This window comes from Amblyomma americanum, chromosome 1 (assembly GCF_052857255.1).
Source record: "Amblyomma americanum isolate KBUSLIRL-KWMA chromosome 1, ASM5285725v1, whole genome shotgun sequence".
NCBI classification, from domain to species: Eukaryota; Metazoa; Arthropoda; class Arachnida; order Ixodida; family Ixodidae; genus Amblyomma; species Amblyomma americanum.
The window spans coordinates 165,200,831-165,222,145 of record NC_135497.1 but is presented as its reverse complement, the minus strand read 5'-3'; the positions used below and the strand labels follow the sequence as shown (position 1 = coordinate 165,222,145).

Below are 21,315 nucleotides of genomic sequence, written 5' to 3'. Positions count from 1 at the left end.
TTGAATCCGCCTGAACGATCTCACCTCGAACGCGTGACACCATTGGGAGGTAAGTTAAAATAAAAAAAAAGAATGGCGCACGATTTAGCACGATTAGGCCACCTACGAATTAAGTCTGCTAGAACTTTGGTTTTCAATTCAATTTAGGTTCCAGGCTCGGTTTTCAATGTCAAGCAGGTGCCTCAGAAAAAGGTGGGCGAAATCGGACTTAGGTTCCGCCTTAAGGATATGACGCGATAGAGTTAATGGGCTGATGCCCATGTATGTGGAAATGGTCATTCTCTACTTTTAATTCATAGATCGCTAGCAGTCCTTATACCAGTGCCAGCGCAGTGGCGCAGCTGTTAAGCGATGCGCCAGAGCCGTGCGATGGCAGGTGCTGCCACCGGTGAGGTTAGCGCGACCCATGTTTCTCTTCCCGAGCAAACTCAAGGTTTCGTACAGACAAGCGTCGGCGACATTTGAAATTGGGGGTTTCAGTCCTGGCGTACCAAAAAGGTGCTTGCGCCGCGACGCCGATAACAGGCGATAATTCATAGCGGACATATCGTACAGCCTACGTCATCGCTGAATGCTTACAAGCGACGTAACGTCAAAAAGAAGTGCAAATATTGTAAATGCTCGCCAAAGTTGACCAATATAAAGATTCTAGGCAGAAGTCGAACGGTACCTACTGGTAGCGTTTATCAGAATAAAAGGCTGATATATGTATCAGCGACATTTCACTGCGCTTGAAGCGAAAATATAATTTCTCTGGAGACGTACCTAATATTATGGAAATTTTGATATGATGAATCACTGCATGACTGCATATATGTACGTGCGTTCTTTCTGAATAAACAGTTGTGAGTTCACGCCTGTATTGTTCCCTTCATGTGCTGCGTTAAATTTAATTCCATCTTGGCAAAGAAACAAGTGCATAAAGATTTTTTTGCTGACAATGTTCATTGTGTTGTTGCTTGCGTGTGGATGAGATCAAAACAATGAACAGTAGGCAAGCATTCCTGCAGTGGGGTAATATAGGCGTAGCACGGATTAGCCAGCAATTTTTTAATCGACCAGGGTCGGCTGCATTAATTATGATTAAGCTGGAGGATAAATGTCACATAACCTCGTACTCCCGTACAGCTTTTCTTCAGAGTTCTCTGCTTTCTGCTGCTGCCCACCCACACCTCGCCGTATTTCACTATTTCGAATGGAACGACAGCCGAAGAAGCGTGTTGGCGTAGTGCTCATGTCACAACGAGGCAAGGCTTTTCGTGGACAGAGATACGAGTCGGTAACCAGGGGCAGATTCATGTGTTACTCTTGGAAATGCTGGTCGCATTTCAACAGCGTATTTCTTGGACTTTTTTTCGTCCACATAATGGGCTCCAGCCGAGATAAGGGGGGGCTCCCTTTCCTCCCATAAATACGCCCCTGTCGGTAACCCCGAAGATGTGCCATATATAGCGCCCACAATCTATACACGAATAAGCCGATAAAGGTGTAAAAACAAAGTAAGCTGTCCTCTAGCGCGCTCACATTTAGGGGCAGGGTATTTTGCCCAAGTTCCGTAGGAGATTTCAGTCACTAAATATACGGAATGCTTACTCTTAGCAACGGTAGTATATTCCTACTGCAAAGCATGGTAACTTGATGCAGTTGGCAAAGGCAGTATGCATACAAGCGCAGCGGCGGACTGGTCGAATTGCATTCCTTACAGTTAATTGTCTCGTGCAGTCGCTAGGATCGATGAGAACTAGCTTAACCTTCTTATCCATGGGTCAATTCAGGAATTTGTCGCACAAGCCCTCGAGTATGTAAACACGAGGCCAAACACGGTGGCCGTGAAAACATTGGCACGGAACTATAAGGTTTCCATGGTGGTAGCTAGGCTGGTCATCGCTGCTTGTGCGGAATGGCGAAGAACGTGCTTGGGAGAGAAATTCATCCCAGTCATATATGGTTCATTCGAACGGAACCTACTTGTCCAGAAAATCACCACCGATGTTCAGGGAAGCGATGATCAGCTGTTCCTCAGCTTTGGCCTCGTCGTCTACTGACGCAGCCTGTTTTCCAGCAGACGCCGCCGAAGCTAAAAATCCGGCATCTCCCAGCGTGCGATCTTCACACAAGGCTTCTACGACCTTGTCCTTCATAAACAGCGCTGTCCGCTCACACTCTGGCATGACTACCTCTTTCATGGACCTCCCGTTTCCAGCCAGTGCGTCCCTGATTTCCGATGCGACTTCGCGCCTGTGTTCAGCTAATGCCGTCTCGGCCAAGGTCTTGAGCCCCAAAACCTTGTTTTCTAGAGCGTCCGTCACTGCACTGGCGATAGTAGTGGACTGAGATGCTACTGTGTTTTAAGTCTCAGGGCGCAGACACTGCTCGAATGAATCCAGCTTCATCCGCAGGGCACCATTCCCTTCCTGTATCTTTCCTAACGCTTCTTTTATTTGCATGAATACGTTGCCAAATTTATCGTCTTGTTCGCGTGCGCGGGACGATAAACAGTCGCGCTCCAGATGTTCCGCAATGTCCTGGTGCAGGACCATCTGGATACACAAGGGGAGATCATGGCGTGGTACTGGTAGGCGTTGGCGAAGTGTTCCAACATGGCGGACGCCACGCACTCGGCATCGCAGCCGTGCTCAGAGTTCCAGCGGCGTACCTTTCGGCCGAGAACGTTGCCCCTGCTGATGGTTGTCCACGCCATGTCTTCCTCCTGGAAAGGCTCTTTGTCCAGGGGGCAGTGGCTGCGCTTAGCAGCGGCGCCGTCGTAGCAGGGCTGGCATACGGAGTGACGCCAACTCTGCCGCCAAAGCAGTGACGAGACCGCACACTCTGCTCGAAGGGAAAGGGTTCAAGAAGAACGTGGGCCGCCGATCGAGGCCGGTGCCGAAACCGAACACTACCGGCATGCATGCGGGCGCTATGGCCTGAGGCATGCAGTCAAGTGTCCTCAGAGGGAACATCCGGGAACATTGACATGCGCGCACGCACGACTCCCGGGAGAACACCACTCGACCAGCCACGGACCACCGAGGTAACGTGCGCCAGTCTGTGGATCGGCCCTGTCGTGCTCCTCAGGTCGTCTACTCTCCCAGTGCCCGGTGAACAAATTGTGTTTGTTTTCTCTCTGTGTTAGTGCGCTTTAAATGCAGATTCTGTTGAATTGTAATCTCTCTCGATTGTTAATTTGCATGAGTTGCACTGTATTTGTAAATCACTTTGTATGTGCTCGTACGAATGATTGCGAAATCCTCTGTATCGTCTCTCTGCTGTATAAGCTTTGTTTGGTTTTGTGAACCTTTGGCTCCGACCCATTCTCTGGCTTGCGACCGGCGAAGGCTGGGCACCAAACGACCAACCCCCTCGGCTCTTGGTAGCTGGTCTCCGGCTGAGCTTGGCACATTGAGTCAATGGCATCTCTTTTGGCACCGAGACCGCTACCCCCACGCGCTCTAAGGGTGTCTCGGTGCGCACACAAAGGTGCGCGAAGTACTGACACCCAGCAGCACAACTAATCGGCCCAATATTGAGAATATACTGGCAAATTTTTATCACCAGAGTGAAATCAGTCATTCGCAAAATTGGCCAATTTGCCTGCGCTGCTTGGGAAGGGACTAGCTCACGAAGTCTAATCGGCTGACCGAGTTTGCGCGGAGCTTGACTTTGAGTGTCAACCTAGGCGCATGAAGAAATAAAATATAAGTATTGCTGCGACTGGGCGATGAACCCTCGGAGGCCCGAACAGATCAGATTCGCTCACCACTACACAAGGAGCACTGTGCTATCTCCGCAGCCGATCACGCCTCGTGTCAAAAAACCACACTCACTCATGCTGTCCATTGCACGTCATCGTCTATATCAACTTCCATCTGCGGCGTGAACAGATCAGATCAGCCTAACCTCTTTCAGAGCTTAACCTTAGCCCAATATCACAGCAAAGCAAAACACAACCAGCCAAGCAAAACCTTGAGCCAACCTAGCCAAACACATGCTTTCGCACCTCTACTCGGCTTAACTACGTTTCAAAACCCTATCACTTTTTAGCATGTGTTGTAGTTGAAAAGACTGGATCCGGACAACGCTGGCCAATGCAAGCGCCAGTGACTGCAAGACAAGGAAACCTCATGTAACGGCCAACTTTATCGACCTTTTTTTATTAGAACTTAATAGATTTCAAGGCACAAGAACAGCAAACAACAATGTAGGCTCCCGCACTCTTCGGACAGCACATGCAAGAACAAAACCAAGGAAATCCTTCGCCTTGCGAGCCTGCAAGAAAACAAAAGGTGCAATTAGTGGCGGCTTGGCTGACTTACGCTAACCTGGAAATTGTTCCGTCGAATTTGAATCAAAGCCAGCCCGAGCCTCTAACAACGAAAACCACCGATTAGTAGTTGCTCATACCAGGCTTGCGGAGCTACAACTGAAAGATACTGATCATACATCTCTTCCAAGAAAATAAATCCGTTATTTCATAGTCTCCGATTTTTTGCGATTGTTTCCGATCACAAAGAAAGATTTTTGATCTCTATGTTCATCACACTGGTATCTATAGAGAATGCTGAAAAACAGTGACAAATGGCATATACAGCGATCTCACAGAACGAACTCCGAGATCCATGCATCCGCTCGAAAAGGCCAATGTCGCCTATATAGGCAAATAGAAAACAACTCACCGCTATGAATTGAAGTCTCACCACTATGCACTATTCATGCAGTGAACACTGATAGCCCCTTTGTAGGACATACTGCGCATCACCATTTAATATCTTGTAGCATTACTTGTCCATGTACCTCAGCGCAAATTGACTGCCCATTTATGCTTAGATTATATTTATTGTTTTTTTTATTCTTTTACTGCTATAAAGATATTTTCCGCGCTTCTCGCCTTACTATATTTTCGCCACAATACTCTTCCCCATGTAGAGTATGCTCTAAACAGAAAGGAGTAAAAAGGGAGTAAGAAAGGGAAGTAAGCTGTCCTATCCGCTAGGAGGCAGCTTACTCTCTTTCTTACTCCCATATAGGCGTTTGTTTGTGTTTAGAGTGTAGCATGCGAGCTAAAATCTCTTGTTTAAATTAAAGGGCTTCTCGCTCTATCTATCGCAAAGGGACACCCGCGGGGCTTGACAACTAGCTGACGGCTATGCAGTTGAACGTCGCGAAGGCTGCGGTTTTTAAAGTTAGATCGCATTTTTGTGCAGCTATGAAATGCTCTCAAGGTGCAGAAAGCCGGTTAAATTCAGTTCAGGTTCTTCTCTGCCTGCAATACATACAGCATATATGAGTATAGCAAGTCGGGGCGCAGGCAGCGAGAAAAAGAGAAAATATCGCCGGACAGTGGTCAATAACATTTTGTTAGGACGACAAAAAAAAGCATATTAGGCGCATATATATTTAACGGAAAATTTTGGTTGTGCGCTCATAGAAGATGCACAGCTGAACTAAGCGCAATTAAACACGTGAAAGGCACACAGCACAGGGCAAGCGCTTTGTTTTCATGTTCCTATTCAGTTGCGCATCTGTGATGTGTAGCTTACAATGAACCAAACTGAAACACTTTAAGTTCCGATCATAGAATTTGGATCAAAATTCTCTCGTTTTTAATTTCGTCTGGTGGTAAACTTCTAGTTTAGGTAACACAAAACGAATTTATAACCGATTAATTTTTTCCTCGTGGAGGAATTCGATGCAGCGGCCCTAATGTGGGCGGAGCAGCACTTAACAGTTAAGTCGTCTCTCACTACAACAAAACGCATTAAAAAATGTTGCTATACGGCATTCGTAAAGCGGTGATCTTTATCGTCCATCCCATGCATACCACTTCACCTGCGCCTTGAACACACGACAGTGCAACGCCAAGAGGGCCGGGAGAAGATGTCCACTGCGTGTCACGTATATCTTGTCCTCTACGTCTTGCGCACATGTCCAACATTCTTCGACAAAAAAAATTGAAATTTGGGAAAGTGTAAGATTCTGGTATTGAAATATTCAAGGCCCATTCTTCCGATATCTGGAAAAATCTTCCTTTTATACTGTTTCCATTGCTCGCATCGAGCAGTTATGACTGTAATAGAAAACCAATGAGGAACACTTTGGACTGTAGCAAAAACGTTAATAGCAAAAAAAATGCAAGCCTGCAGGCGGTAGGTTGGGGATATATTGATCGTTGTAGTAGAATTTTACAATATATGAGGAACACTGCGCTCATAATACCCTCCCTATACCCTATATAACACCCTCCCTGCAAATGCCTTTAAACGTTTTCCCGTTCCAGATTGCTTTTCTCCAGAACTGTTGGGTATGACGTCAGTGGTGCGCCTCCAGGCTCACCGTAACCGGAATGCAGGGGCAGCGGAGAACCTCCTCCATTACACGAAGTACATGGAGGCCTGCAGTTCCTGCAGCACCTTGACGGCCTCCACGTATTGGGCAGTAGTCAACACTGTGTCACCGCCGCCCTCAGACGACTGGCTGACCGCGCCGGACGTCTCCAGCTTGCTGGCGATGTGGTGTTTTGCACGGAAGGCGGCCAGGTGCGCGTAGTACACAGGGGCCGGGATGCTCACGCTCCTTGCACATCGGGAGTATGTGTGGCACAGGTAGAAGCTGAGCTTCTGCAGGTCGTCCGCGCTGAACATGGAGTCATCCCACACGACATAGTAGTGGGCCGGCCGGCTGGTGCCCTGCGGGTGCGCCGAGGAGTACACTTATTCACATGCGAGAATTCCAAGGGCCGTGTCATGTTGTGTCGCGTCGTGTCGAGGTATGTGGTGGTGCGGTGTGGTCCTGCTTGTGGTGCGATGTGGCGTGGCGTGGTGTTTGCGGTTTAAATGCGCCATTACGTGGGAAGGACAGTGTTTAAACGCAATATACAAAAACCGGCAGTGCCCATGAGCAACCCATGCACTTGCCCTGCTCCTAATGCCGCATGCACAACATGTTTCCGGCTTTATCTGGCCTTAGATGCCCTCGCGCCAATAAATACAGTGAATAACTATTATTTCCTGGCTGGCTGTCATCAGCGCATTGGTCGGTCATCGTCATCTATGTCGGTGTCCCGACTTCGGGACAGCATAAACACCGAGGCATACAAGCCGACACGACTATTTAAACAAAAATCAATTTTTGACCGTTTTTTGAGACTTAAAAGCCGCTTCCATCTTTTACGTACGAGCTAAACATCAAGCGCTTCTCTTTTCACCCAACCTTCTGCAATCATGTCTCAGTAGACGCCACCTCGAGAATAAAAACCAATGACCATATCCACATGACAGCATCACTGAGCACTGGCCATAGAGGCCCCCCATGCGCAACTTCCGATACCGCTTCCCCAAAGGTGAACGATGACGTCACAGTCACACACAGCGCTCCTGATGGACTCAATGTAAAGCGGAAATCTTCCGTCACAGTTTCGCGCGTAGGTGATCTCGAAAACCATGCTTCCGTTTCCTCAAGATGTGGAAGGCCTACACCGCAGGCGCTCCTGGAATTTGTAGCGCATTAACGACGCGACACGACTTTGGCGATGCCGGCGCCCGGACTATTTCCTCCGCAAATTCATAAACGAAAACACCGCAGACCATTTCTTCCCACTGACAATCGCAACAAGAGCGGAGAAGAGGACGCCTACCTGGATGCCGAAGTGGCTGCAGAGGAAGAAGTCGAAGTCCAGCGGGTGCGTGACCACCGAGTCTACGGTCGTGCCTGGTGGGACGTTGCGACACTTGCCCACGCCGTCGCGGTCGTTGGCGGGCATGAACCTCGTGTGATGCCGCTTCTGGACCACGATGAAAGTAATTGCTGGCTCGTAGGTCTCGTTGGGAGACAGTTCCTTGCACGCCAGCCGGATGGCGCTCACCTGCGAGATTTGAGAGCGGAAACAAAAAATGTCGGTCAAGGCTGAAAGGCCATTCGAATCATCACGATATCTACCTAGTTCAGAATGTAAACCAAACAATTTGGATGTTCACGAACTATGCTGTCGTATCTTATACAATTGTCGTTTCACAAAGAGTGTACGGCGAAGATCACCGTTTTTTTAAGCAATGCTATTATCGGTTGTACTCTGGTTAAACGAGCCGTTTCAGCTACCGTTCAGTTCAACGGAAGTGCAGCTTTTCCAACTGACGCTTAAATGAATAACAGTCGGCTGCAGTTACTCGGCATACTCCTCTAAATTGAGTTCACGCGGTCCACATTCCGGATCACGTGATCGGTTTGCACATAACTCTGCGCATTGACCACCTAGTTGACTTCACTCAACAAAAATTTCTGTGCAAGCTTGGCGTTTCAGTATACCTGTAGTGAACAACCACACAGAGCCAAAAAAAATTCAGTACAGGAACGTCCGGCTTCACCGCTCAGCCGTTGTTTTACTGGTGCCACTTCTCGGGCTTTTTTTTTTCTGGTTACACTAATCCGAATATAGTCGGATACACTCAAGAATGAAGTCGATTTTCTCCGTAAAAGGACCCCCTTCCAGCCAATGGCTTCGGCTTATCATCACGAACCATCAAGGCTGACAATGCGGTGTGCGCTGTGGCAGTGACAATAGTCTTCCCTGTGAGGGGGGAGACTAACCCCTTTCATCTAGCATTCGCCACGTGGTTACCCAAGCAGGCTCATGAGAATTGGTCTATGCCATTGGCTGCAAGAGAGTCCATTCAGGGTTCTTGAGTTGCTGGGTTCTTCTTGAGTTGTATCCGACTATAATGGAAGTTGTAGTTGTACTTATATTAGCCAAGATAGCAAAATGTGGCAGCCGGAAATGCCGCCGACTCGGCCGATGCAGCGGGTCAGTAGACTGGTCCAACTGCGTATCTCCACTGAGCTGAGATCTCAACAGCAGGTGGCGCTGCCTTTTATTACCCGTGCCACACGCGCACTTTCTAGATGTTTGTAGCCTTAAGTTTGCCTATGCCATTATTTTCTGAGCTGGCGCTACACGTCGAGATTTAACGACATTATTATTTATTGGCAGATTTATTGACATTACTGATTCGCAACTAAACAGAGGAGATTACAATCCAATAAATGACGAAATTCAAATCTTTTCTGATAATATTCTGACACCCTCTTTTCAATATAAGTCAGTAGAATATAACCGCGGGTTCAATTTACAGGCAAGCTCGCCGAAATAGTAGCCAAACATGTCCCGCTTATCACGCTATCAAATCATAAACCTAACACTTGCTTTACAAGAAAGCATCAATGCATGAGAAATAAGAAAAAAAACGGTTGTACAAAAATACAAAGCACAAATGTTCGCCCTGCGCGCCGGGTAAATATAAAACCTACCTAAACCTCTGTTGTTCTGGCCTTTGTGACGAAAATTTTTTTTTTTTCAAAAAGCCCTTCCTGCGCTACTTAAGAACAATAAAAGCAAGTCCTTCAAAACAATACGTCCGAACAGTGTCAGTAATGATATATCAATACATGATATTGACAGCACCCCCTACTTCGATGCTGAATGTCCTAAAGCATTTAACTCGTTTTTCGCATATATTTTCACCAAAGAAGATAATCCTAACGTCTCGTATGTACCTGATTTTGGTTACCCGTACATGGCGCCGGTTGACATTACACTTGATGGCTTAGTACACCTGATAAATAACCTAGTACCCTCTTTTTCTGGTGTTGATTAAATCAATTCAAAATACTAAAGAAATGCCATTTCTGTCTCCAAAATCATCTTCCTTCATATCTTTAAGCAGTCAATATCTACAGGTGAGGTTTCCACCGGTTGAAAAATAGGAAAGGTTGTACCGGTTTTCAAAAGTGGCAACAAACACTCGCACGAAAACTGCCCACTTCCACCTTTTTGGACTTTGCCAAAGAATTTTATCGGGTAGAACATTGCCGACAAATATCTAAGCTTTGTGCGCTTAAATTACATTCTTTAACTCTGTCATGGGTCCGTAGTTTTCTTTCTAATTGCCAGCAGTACACCGTTGTTAACAAGTATTAATTTCCTGTTTGCGATGTTACATCGGGCGCGGCGCTAGAAGCCTCCTCTGTCCATTACTATTAATAATTTACATTAATAACCTGCCAGCAACAATCTCATCTTAGATACACATATTTGCTGACGTCTGCATTATTCATTGACCAATAAAATTTACTAATGGCCACCTTGAACTTCAAAGTCACCTCGATTGCATAAACGACTGGTGTAAAACGTGTCTAATGACTAAACATTTCGAAGTGTAATATAAATACTTTTAGCCGAAAATGCGCAACTTCGAATTTTCCATACCGCAATAATAACGATACATTGGCTCGGAATACGCAGTATAAGCATCTAGGCGTCCATATTTCACCAAACTTTTCTCGGGCTGAACACACATCCACCACTTTCGCTAATGCTTCCCGGTCACTAGTTTTCTTTCGCCGTAACCTGCTATGCACTACCCCTGACATGCGTAAACAAGCCTATATTACTTTTGTAGCACCGCAGCTAGAGTACACTTCATCCATCTGGTCACCTTATCAGAAATATCTAATAGAGAAGTTGGAAGCTGTCCAGAATCGGGCTTGTCGTCTCATTTTGGCAAAATTACAGTTATCAGTCCAGTGCAACCCAACTGAAGATCAAACTTTCGCTCCATGCATCCTTTGCAAATTCGTCGCGAGACTGCCCTTTTATCTATCTTTCACAAATACGTCCATGCCACTGATTCACCGCCAGCACATCTACAACGTCCCTCCTACTTATAACTGCAGCTATGCCGAATTTATGGCAACACACATGATTTCAACTTCTCGTCACTCCCGCGTGCCATTCGTCTCTGGAACGATCTTCCGGACTGCACCGCCCTGCAGGCTAATCAAGACCCCTTTCGCGAACATCTACCCAAACATTTCGTTGATAACGGTTAGCACGTCATTTAAATACTCAGGATTCGTACAACTTCGTTTTCAGCAGCTTGAGACTATTGCCTCTTCGGTTTCGTGATGCGCAGCTTTGCTCATTTATGCCTGATATGTTTTCTTTGGCTTTTGTATAAATCTTCGTGCATTTCTCCTGTTTTTGTTTCATGAAGCAGAGTGGTTTTTTACTTTTATTCCTGTTAATGAATTGCGATATCTTATCTGAACTCACCTGTTTTTTGTGTGTTTTGCTGTACTTTTAATATGATTTTTGGATTTCTGGCCTATTTCTCACTAACTTCTGTATCGCCCCCTTACACAATGCCTCTCCAGAGGCCTATAAGGTATCTGTATATAAGTAAATAAATAATTTAACTAGTCACGGTGACGATACCGCCTTCAAGGCAGTAAAAAAAAGCCCTGAATATAAACAGTGTTAATGAGAAAGTATAACAGCAATGCCCTTCAAATATAATATAAAAATTATTTTGTAGAAAATGCCACTGTTCTTGCTTGACAAGTGTGTAAAAGTAGAACTCGTGTGTCAGCTCACAGGATAACAGTACATATGAATTCCTATTAAAAATAGTGTTGTTTATGAATAAACGATTATACTCTGGGTAGTGACTTCACACAAAAAAGTTGCATGTCTTTCCGCATGCGGAATGGCGAAAAGAGTATACAGATCTCGGGCGAATGAGGTGTGGCGAACTCAGAAGGTCGCAAACGCCAGTTAGTCTGTCTAATGTCATTAAATACAAGTGTGTGGCACCGCGCCAATGGCGTTAAAAATTGATTTACTAAGTAATTAATGACATAAAATTTGACCGTGTGGCACGGGTATAACACCTCGAACTGTCGTTCAGCTCAACGGACGGTCAACTGCACAGCAGTTATAATCGCCCGTGTGTAAGAAGGATAAGAGGCGGAGCGGATACGTACAAAACCGCGCCAGAGGCCTCAGTCTTGGATGTTTACCACCTTTTGAAGACAAACGATCAAGCTGAGGTCAACTAACGCCGACAAGACGTCTCCAGAAATGAATATCCTGGATGTCCTGAAATTATATCCCTGTGGAGATCAATTCGGTGTCGTTACGTATATGCACAGCTAGTCGGCTTCTCCAAAGACAAAGGTTATCCAATGACACTAGTGACATTGAATGCGGGAAAAACTGTCTTAACAAGATGAGCATTTAGTGGGCACAGTATAGTAGTAGGCGCAGTTACTTACCTCATAGTTACGGACTTCCAAGAACTGCCCCTCGCTCACTCCGTCCCTGTAGAAGACGATCCGCTCGGGCTTGTGCCTGGTGGCGTGGTGGAAAGCCAGTAGCAATTCTTTGATCATGTCCTTCAGGTCTCTAATGATTTCCACACGCGCCTTAGCCTTGGAGTCTTCAATCTGTACCCGAATGGTGGCGTGAAACTTGGACGGTACACTGTCTAGGCTTCCGACGCACGCGGCGATGGATGGCCTCACCTTGTCTCCAGGCGATGGGTGCGACACGTCTGCTCCAATGACGATCACGGGCCTATGAAACAGCTTCGGCTTCTCCTGCATCAGGAGACTATTGTTGATACCGCCCATCTTGGCGTTGATCTTCTGGCACAGGTTTTGGATGAGCGCTGCGTTGCACTTTTGGACCACGTTGTTGTCCAAGATGCATTGTGTGCGCAGAGAGAGCTCAGTCTCTGCCACCTGCTTGATCTCAGCGTAGTTCGTGGCTTTTGTTATCACTGCCACAACCATCTCCAACTGCGGGTACTGCTTGCGCTGCTCCGTGAGAACGGTCCGCATGGGCTTGCGGTTTGTGTCGAACGTGATGACCGCAAGCGGCTGCGCAATGCGCATGCCCAGTTCTTGGCCGATGCGGATCAGCATCCTGATGAAGTTTTCCAGGGAATCCTTGTGCGCGAAGCGGCTCACGTTGAGAACAATCCACTTTGTCATGGACATCGCCTTGTAGAAGCGCTGCCCTCGGAGATCCCACGTACCGTCGCGCGGCTTGCACATGGTGTTGTTCTCAAATACCAGAGATGGCGGGTCGAGCACTCTGCCCACAACCTGAGTGGGCTCAGTGTTGATCTTGACGCCGAACTCTCGCAGGTACTTGTCCGAGCTGCTGACCATGTCGCGCACAGACTGACGAATCTTCTGGAAGCGCTTGGCTGGCGGCTTGGCCGTGCGCTTGATCATCTCGGCGGTCTGACTCTCGTCGAGCTTCTTCCGACAGTGCTGGCCTTCGGCCAGCTCGCACACCTCCAGAGGAATGTAGACCGGATGCGTCGGGCTGCCACTCTGCACGCAAGGGAAGTTCGGGTACGACAAGCGCCTGTAGCGGCTCTGGAAGTAGTCGGCGACGGAGATCTGACTACCTTCTGATTCAAAATAGATTTCCTTCGCAGGTTCCCTCGTGATCTTGACCACTTTGTACTTGCGCGGGTACGGAAGGTGCGTCACTTTGACACGGAGTCCCTTGAGCTCCCTATTCAGGCGCACGTACTGGTTGTCGCGCAATGACCGGAAGTCTGCGGGCGTCAACACACGACGGCTGTCGCTTAAGAACCTGCACATGAAGTCGACCAGTGGAAGCGACTCGTAGAATGTTGTTGCTGACATGTCGACGTTAAGCATGGGCTTCCATTGGGCGGGTCGAACACTCGTGTAGTAGCCAAACCACACCTCCCGGCCTCCTCCGAGGTCATTGTACTCGTTGGGTCCCGGCGGTCTGAAAAACGAGCGTCCAACCGGTGCAAGGTTGATCGAGGGGCTGTGCCTCAAGACGATGTGTATGGCCTGGAGGACTTCCTGGGGCACAGTTTGTACGCGCTTTTGGAAGACGCCATGCAGGATCTCCAGATTCACTGTGGCCGCGTACTGGATCTTGATTATAAACTTCTGGGATCTTTGGTCTTCCTCGAGGTCGACTGTGAATGTCCGCTCGCGGAAGTTGAGCTGGCGGCGCGTGTACAGGTTCTTGCGGCCATCGAAAGCCGGGATGCAGTTGGCCAGGTCTTGCCGGTACTTCTTTACTAGGAGCTCGATGACAATCCTGTTGATCTTTGTACTGAGGCATCGGTACTTTTTCTGCTCAGGAACCTTGGTCTCCTTGGCAGTTTCCGAGGAGATGTCGACGTCGTAGTGGTAGACGCTGCCAGTCGGTATCTCGATGCTGAAGTGGTTGGCAAGAAGTTGTATGGTCCGGCCCAGCTGGCCGTGGGCAGGCCGCCGTGGGAAGTGAGAGGGTAGGGTTCGCTCGAGCTCCTGCGCCGTGTTTGGAGGTAATTAGAGCAGAGCATGAACAATTAAGTATGGACGCACTGTTTCGTGTGTTGAGCGTCACATAAGTTTGGCCGAATGGTCTTCGATCTACACTACAGCGCAGGACCGGTTCCGGTGAGTCTTAATGGAAAAAGCCTCCTGCACCCCGTGCATTATAGCGAGCCCTTTAAAGGACAGCGCTTGAACAAGAATATCCTCCAGTGACAATGTTTAAAATGTATTGTGCAAGCGAAGTTATGTGCAGTCAAAATTTAAATTTCAGCGTCTTCGAGCCTTTCTATATCTTTTCATCACTCTTTTCATGCTCACAGGTCGGCGCTGTTCAGCCAGCCCTACCCACTCGGCCCCACCGCCGGCTGCCTATGCGTTCGGGATTCCCCCCCCCCCTGTAGAATGGGGTCGGGGGGGCTTCCTGAACCGCCGAAGCGACGCTTATTACTGGCAGCGGCCATAGCAGCTGCCTTACTTCTGAATCTAACCGACAGACACATCTGAACAAAAATACGCAGGAGCGCGAGGCGGAGAAATGCGCGGGCGTGAAAAAGTCACTGGAAAGAGCTCGCCAACCTTCGCTCGGGATTGTGGGTTCTGAATATTTGGTTCCGATGTTTATGACGAGAGAACGTAGTGATTGAGCGAGGTTCTGTACCCGGTTGGTCAAAATTTTCGGGGCCAGAGGGCTTGCTTGTTTCATCGGTATATCATGGCATTTAAGACGCGAATAAAGCTATCAAGGTTCCCAGAGCACAGAACGATACCTCTTCCGCTTTCTACGGATATTCTGAGTCTGGTGGTGTCATGTCTGCCTGATAATACAGCTCAAAAGCAGACCCTTTGGCCTGAGAACTTTTAGCCGACCCTGTACTTTCCTCGGATTATATTTCAGAGCCTTGTGCTATTTTTAGCGCATATGACAGGGACGATCGGGACGATTGCAAAATCAAGGAACCGCACTGCGTAGTCGCGGTGTTCATCAAAAGCGAGACAGTAATTACTTGTTCTTTTTCTGCCTTAAATTATTTATACAGTGAACCAAGGCCATGATGGTGCCACAGCTGTAGAAGCATTTCTTGCAAGGTTTCTGAACCACTCAAAGGGAAAATGTGGGCTATTTTGAATATGTTTAGACGTGGTATTGTGTTCCCATTCGCATCACATTTCTTAAGAGTCCCTTCTCTGTGCCTCAAAAACCGTTTTTCAGAATCCTCAGTAGAAGCTCTTTAAAACAGGAAAAACAAACAACGCCGAAACCAAAACTCGGTTTCTCCCCAAGTATGACGCCGAGATCGAGGCTTGTCGTCATGCATACTGTCACAGAACCTCTCGATGCGTTGACTGACTAAACTGGAGACTGTAAGCGACAGACCACTGTTTGTGTGAAATGGCCACAAACAAAGGTCTTATTTTTTTTCTTCTTGACCAATCTCCGAGCAAATATCGACGGGCATGCAGCTGGTGACGTCACATGTCCAAGGTCGCCCACAGAAATGGTCCCGATTGGGGTGAACAAAATTGGAAAAATTTAATTATTCATGATGAAACAAACCGGCGCCCGGCACCGAAGCTCGGCACAAGGAACTACAGTGGAAATTTCGGCATTCGTGGAGGTCGGAAAGACGCACCAGCCGCTCATTAACAGTGAAAGATGAGCAACATACGGGAATCTTTCTATGAATTGACAATGTGCAGACGCGTAATTTATAAGAATCAACAGCTACAGCCCAAGGAAACATCAGTTTGCCAGAGTGGAAGTTTGGGCTCGACAGTGCAACATTTCGCTTGGAGTGAAAGCGCATTTAACGCGTGAATAAAAAAGACAATGCACTCACTGCGGTGGCTCAGTGCTTAGTGCGCTCGGCTGCTGACCCGGTGTTCGCAGGTTTGAACCCGACCGCGGCGGCTGCGTTTTGATGGAGGCGAAAGGCGCCCGTGTGCTGTTCGATGTCAGTGCACGTTAAAGATCCCCAGGAGGTCGAAATTATTCCTCAGCCCTCCACTACGGCACTACTTCGTTTCTTCTTTCACTCCCCCCACCCTTGTCCCTTCCCTTACGGGGGCGCTTGGGGGTACTGCACCATTTCCTTCCCCCCCCCCTCCCGCCAGAAAAGTTAATGTCGATTAGCCCAATAATAATAATAATAATAGGAATAATAATAATAATTGCTTTTTGGGATAAGGAAATGATGCACCATCTGTCTCATATATCCCTGCACACCTGAACCGCGCCATAAAAGAAGGGATAGAGGGAGTGAAAGAAGAAAGAGGTTCCGTAGTGGAGGGCACCGGAATAATTTCGACCACCTGAGGATCTTTAACCTGCACTGACATCGCACAGCACATGGGCGCCTTAGTGTTTTGACTCCATAAAAACGCAGCTGCCGCGGTCGGGTTCGAACCCGGGAACTCCAGATCAGTAGCAGAGCGCCCTAACCACTGAGCCACCGCGGCGGGTTGGATTAGCCCAGCTAATCCAGGATATACAAAGGGGAAGCGAGATTGAGCTCTCCACTGTCCCGCAGAGCCGTTTGTGCACCTTTCCTGGTTGTGCGCCTTTCCTTTCGTGAAAATGAATAGTCTTTGCAAAATTGTGAACTCCAATGAACTCTACAAAGTCCTTCCACTAACTTGTTTTCTTTGGTTTTTGAGGAAAGGAAATCGCACAGTAACCATCTCACATATCTCAGTGGACACCCGAACCACCCCAAGAAGGAAGTGATAAAGGAGGGAGGGAAAGAGGAAAGAGAAAACAAAATTGAAAGTTGGATTTTGAGGAAAGGCAGGTGGAACACCTGTGGCTCAGTGCTACTAGTGGGGCATGCACAGTAGTGGGTAGAGAGCGAAAGAGAGAAATGCCATGTGTCATTACTGCTCCACGTGCTCTCCAGGAATCATGCAAAATTGCTCAACCTGTGGCCAGTAAAGCTTTCACTTTAAAAACAATATTTCATACGCTGGCAACAAAACACTCGGCCGCCGGCGTATAAGTAGTTAACTCCAAGGCTAAACCTGACGACGCACCAATTGCTTGAGCCACCCTTTATCCAGGTGAGACTAAGGCCCTGAACCTCACAGAAGAAACTGTGAAAATTGAAAATTGATTTTTGGGGAAAGGAAATGGCGCTGTATCTTTCTCACATATTGGCAGACACATGAAACACCCTATAAGGGAAGGGAAAACGGAGGGAGTGAAAAAGGAAAGGATGAAAGAGGAAAGGAAGAAAGAGGTGCTGTAGTGGAGGGCTCCGCAATAATTTCAATCATCTGGGGATCTTTATTGTACACTGACATCGCAAAGCACAGGGGTGCCTTAGCGCTTCGCCTTCATCGAAATGTATTGCAGCTGCCCGGTCTGATTCGAACCACTCATTTAAGTACGGTCTTTACGTCACAAACTTCGGTTTTAAATTTCAGCCACTCGCCTTGTCCTCCTCATTGTTGACCAAGGAACCCGTAGCGGTTCCGAAACGTTGTTCTCGATCTAGGCATTGTCAGCAGCTAAATCTTACGTTTCACTTCCAGAGCGCCCTATACGTCATGCACTACCACGATGCTTGCTACCCACAGCACTTTTCAGCAGTAAAAACTAAGCCCTGTAGTCGGCTGGAACTCCAGAAAGAAGCGACGGATGCACTTCAAAGGACGCCTTGCAGCCTACGGCGTCGGCCGATTCTCCGGGCGCCGCTGTCAATCTGATCAAGCGGTGGTTCATATCCTTTCATATGCCACTCCCTGAGATGTCACACAGGTCCAAGAGGATTGAGTAACCATGACGTCATGGGAACCAGTCGACGCCATTGGCTGGAGGGCCTCTATCGAGAGGCACATGCCGCTTCTTTCTTCAGTTGTATTATACCGGAGTTCGGTTCTCGTACCGTCCACTTAAGTCGATGTTTTGGAGAGGTGAGGTTTCCTCTTGCCTTGAAGCTAACAGCTGAACCTCTTTGTAACGAAGCGGTTTAATACGAAACAACTTATATAACGAAGAAATTATGATTGCACGTGGAAGCTCGGCCATCAGGGGCTATAACGAAGCTACAGCTATAACGAAGTAACCACCGGAAACCTTCAACTTCGTTGTAAAGAGGTTCAAATGTATTTGGACCGCTGGCATAACGAGATGCACAGCATGGTTTATAACGAAATAATGAATATAACGAAGGAATTACGATTCCCCTCGGGAGCTCCTTCAACAGTGCATATAACGAAGCAACAGCCGTGAACGAACTTTCAGCTTCCTTATAACGAGGTTAAACGAACTACATGGCATGGCTCAAGATGAAGCCCTTTTCGGAAAACAGTACGCACCTTGATCCTGACAACGTCGCCTGAAGTGGCCTGGTCGCCAGCTGCGGGGGTCTGCTGTGTCACCGCGACGGGCGGCGTGCTTGGTGGCGACGGTGGTAGGGCAGCTGCTGCCGGCTGAGTGCCACTCACGGCGGCTGCTGCGGATGCAGGCCGGGGGCTGCTGGAAGCTACCTTGGCGGAACCCGCGGCGGCGGCGGCCCCGTAGCTGGGACGGGAGGCGCTGGGCTGAGCGGTGGGGTGAGCGCTGGGATCCGCGGCCGTGGTCGGGCCGCCGCTGACGGCGCGCGGCTGCGGGCTGGCCGCGGCGCCCTGCTGGAGTGCTTGCGCGAACGAAACCCACGAGGGACCGGCGGGCGACGGAGCAGGAGGTGTGGCTTGGTTGCCACCGCTGGCCGAAGGCACTGCTGCGAGCCGAAAATGCCCATTTAACGCCGGCTCTATATATCGGCTGCGTTTGCGATCATATCGATCGTTAAGACACGCATATATACACTGTCGAAAGCAGAAGACTGGACAGGCATCGCCGGAGCTCTGTTGGTAGAGCACCGGACGCGAAATTCAGAGGTCGTGGGTTTCGGATCCCACCGGCGGCATGTGGTTGTTTTTCTTCTGCTTTTAATGAATTATCTTTAAAAAGTTTCGCTTTTTATGGGGGTTTAAGGTCGCAAAGAGACTATTTAAAAAGTCATTGCCATATTAAGCCCCCACTGATGAACACCACAAAATATTTTTTTTTAAATTTCCCTATGCTCCTTGGTTCGGTCACTGTTGGCTTGCGTCATGTATTTCTTAACGAGCCCCTCTCGTCCCTTCCCTTGTCTGCTCAACGGGAAAAAACAGCTGGTATAGAGTACTTAGTCGATGGTTTGATGGAATGCCGTCTGGTCAGGTCAGCAGAATGAATCTTCGGTTTACTGACCATGTGAAAGTGGTCAGCTGACTGCAGTTAACATAGTTGACATGGTCAGTGACCGAAAACTCAGTATACTGTGGTCGAGAGAACAGGTCGGAACAGCCGTCCCAACTCAGACAGCTGTGTAAGCCGATAATGGCATGCTCCGTGACTAAACGCGACTAAACATGCAGCTCCCCCAAACAGCGTCGTATAGCCCTTGCACTGAAGAACTTAGTGCGAGGCAATAGCTGTCGCGCAGGGTCTTAATTTTCACACAAAAGTGATCAGCCCTCCCCCCACAGCAACGAAGAAGCGGCAAACGACAAACCCCGCCGCGCATTCAATATACTTGAGACACACGCGCACGCTTTTCGTCTAGCTGTATACGTGAGAATAAAAACAATTTTCTAAAACAAAAAAAACAACTTGGCTAACCCTGGAATTCAGCGAAAAGCAAGGACGCTTGCAAAGTGCCTCAGGCTCGTCCATGGCAGCGCCTGCATTCACGGCCGTTCTATATTATATACACACACGACATGGCTTAGACGTAGTATCACCCAATGTCAAAGAGCAGAGGTGAACTAAAGGTCATGGGTAAAGGGTCAAGAGCGACGCCATAACTGTACCACGTACGGTCATACACGGCTAACGTGGTTGGGCTGAAGGTCGCCCAAGGTTATTCTCCGGCCTATGCGATGAATGCTTTACCAAACGTGGTGAAACTTTTCGCTTCGTGTTCAACTGCAGTGACTTCTTCAGTTTCATTCCGTTTAGGGCGCAGCTCGCCCGTCCCTGCGTTCCGCATCGTAGTCGCTGTAACATGCTACCTGACAGATGACGTGTTACGGAGTGTGACAGGTGACGTGTTGGCACGTAGTAGCAGAGCGAAGCGCCACCTGACGCGGCGAGAGGAATGGACAGCCGGAAGGCGGCTGCTACGGGACGATGCCGGAGGAGGGCTAGCAACGTAACACGACACCTGCCAAGCGGTAGCTGGCGACTTGCGGAGACCTGGGCTGAACTTTCGAATTACCGTCCGTCGAATCAGCCTTCAATTTTTTTCATTTATATATAAGGCGTAAAGAATGCACGTTCCTTGCCGCGGATAACGCTTGCTGTCACGGAGAATGTCAGCACATGCTCGCTGTGGGAAACGCGCTTCCCCAATTCCCTTCCTTTCTTCAAAATCGACGGAGTCCGCAACATCGTGAACGACAATGCCAATGATCACAATGAACGCGACGGTGGCGGCTGAGTGACGTCATAGCTCTCACATGGTTTCTCCTCGGTTCAAGGTCAAACTCGTCAAGCTGTTAAGCCGCCTTGACTTCACCCGGCAACCCCCAACCCCCCCCCAAAAAAAAAACAACAAAAAAAACACGCAGTCGCGAGAAATAGCGACCACAATCCGGGGAGAGGTATTTTTTGAAAATTGGCTTTTGAGGAAAGAAAATAACACAGTAACCGTCTTGCATATCTCGGCGGACACCTGTACCACGCCGGAAGGGAAGGGATAGAAGGAGCGAGTGAAAAAAGAAAGGAAGAAAGAGGTGCCGTAGTGGGGTCTCCGAAAAAGTTTTGACCACCAGGAGATATTTAACCTGCACTGACATCGCACAACACTCGAGCGCCTCTGCATTTCGCCTCCATCGAAACGCGGCCGCCGCGGTCGGGTTCGAACCCGGGTACTCCGGAACAGTAGCCGAGCGCCCTAATCACTGAGCCACTGTGACGGGTAATGCGGATAGCCCAAGCCAAAAATGCGGCGGTAACAGAGTAATGAAGCAGAAACACGATACCCGAAAGACGCGGGTTCGGTGGCCGCGGCGGTCGAATTTCGATGGAGGCGAAATTCATGAGGCCCGTGTTCTGTGCGATGTCAGCGCACGTTAAAGAACCCCCAGGTGGTCGAAATTTCCGGAGCCCTTCACCACAGCGTCCCTCATAGCCTAAGTCTCTTT

The 21,315-nt window shown here is 48.5% G+C and overlaps 1 protein-coding gene across 1 annotated transcript in view; it reads right to left on the bottom strand.

Annotated features, from left to right (window-relative positions):
- LOC144114667 (uncharacterized) overlaps positions 1 to 21,315 on the bottom strand; it is a 152,270-nt gene that overhangs the window by 75,040 nt on the left and 55,915 nt on the right. The window contains exons 2-4 of the mRNA XM_077648551.1: positions 18,460 to 18,863; positions 12,103 to 14,136; positions 2,549 to 2,797 (exon numbers count right to left, since the gene is read on the bottom strand). Of these exons, the coding sequence (XP_077504677.1) occupies positions 2,549 to 2,797; positions 12,103 to 14,136; positions 18,460 to 18,863 (2,687 nt within the window). The remainder of the gene's footprint in view (positions 1 to 2,548; positions 2,798 to 12,102; positions 14,137 to 18,459; positions 18,864 to 21,315) is intronic.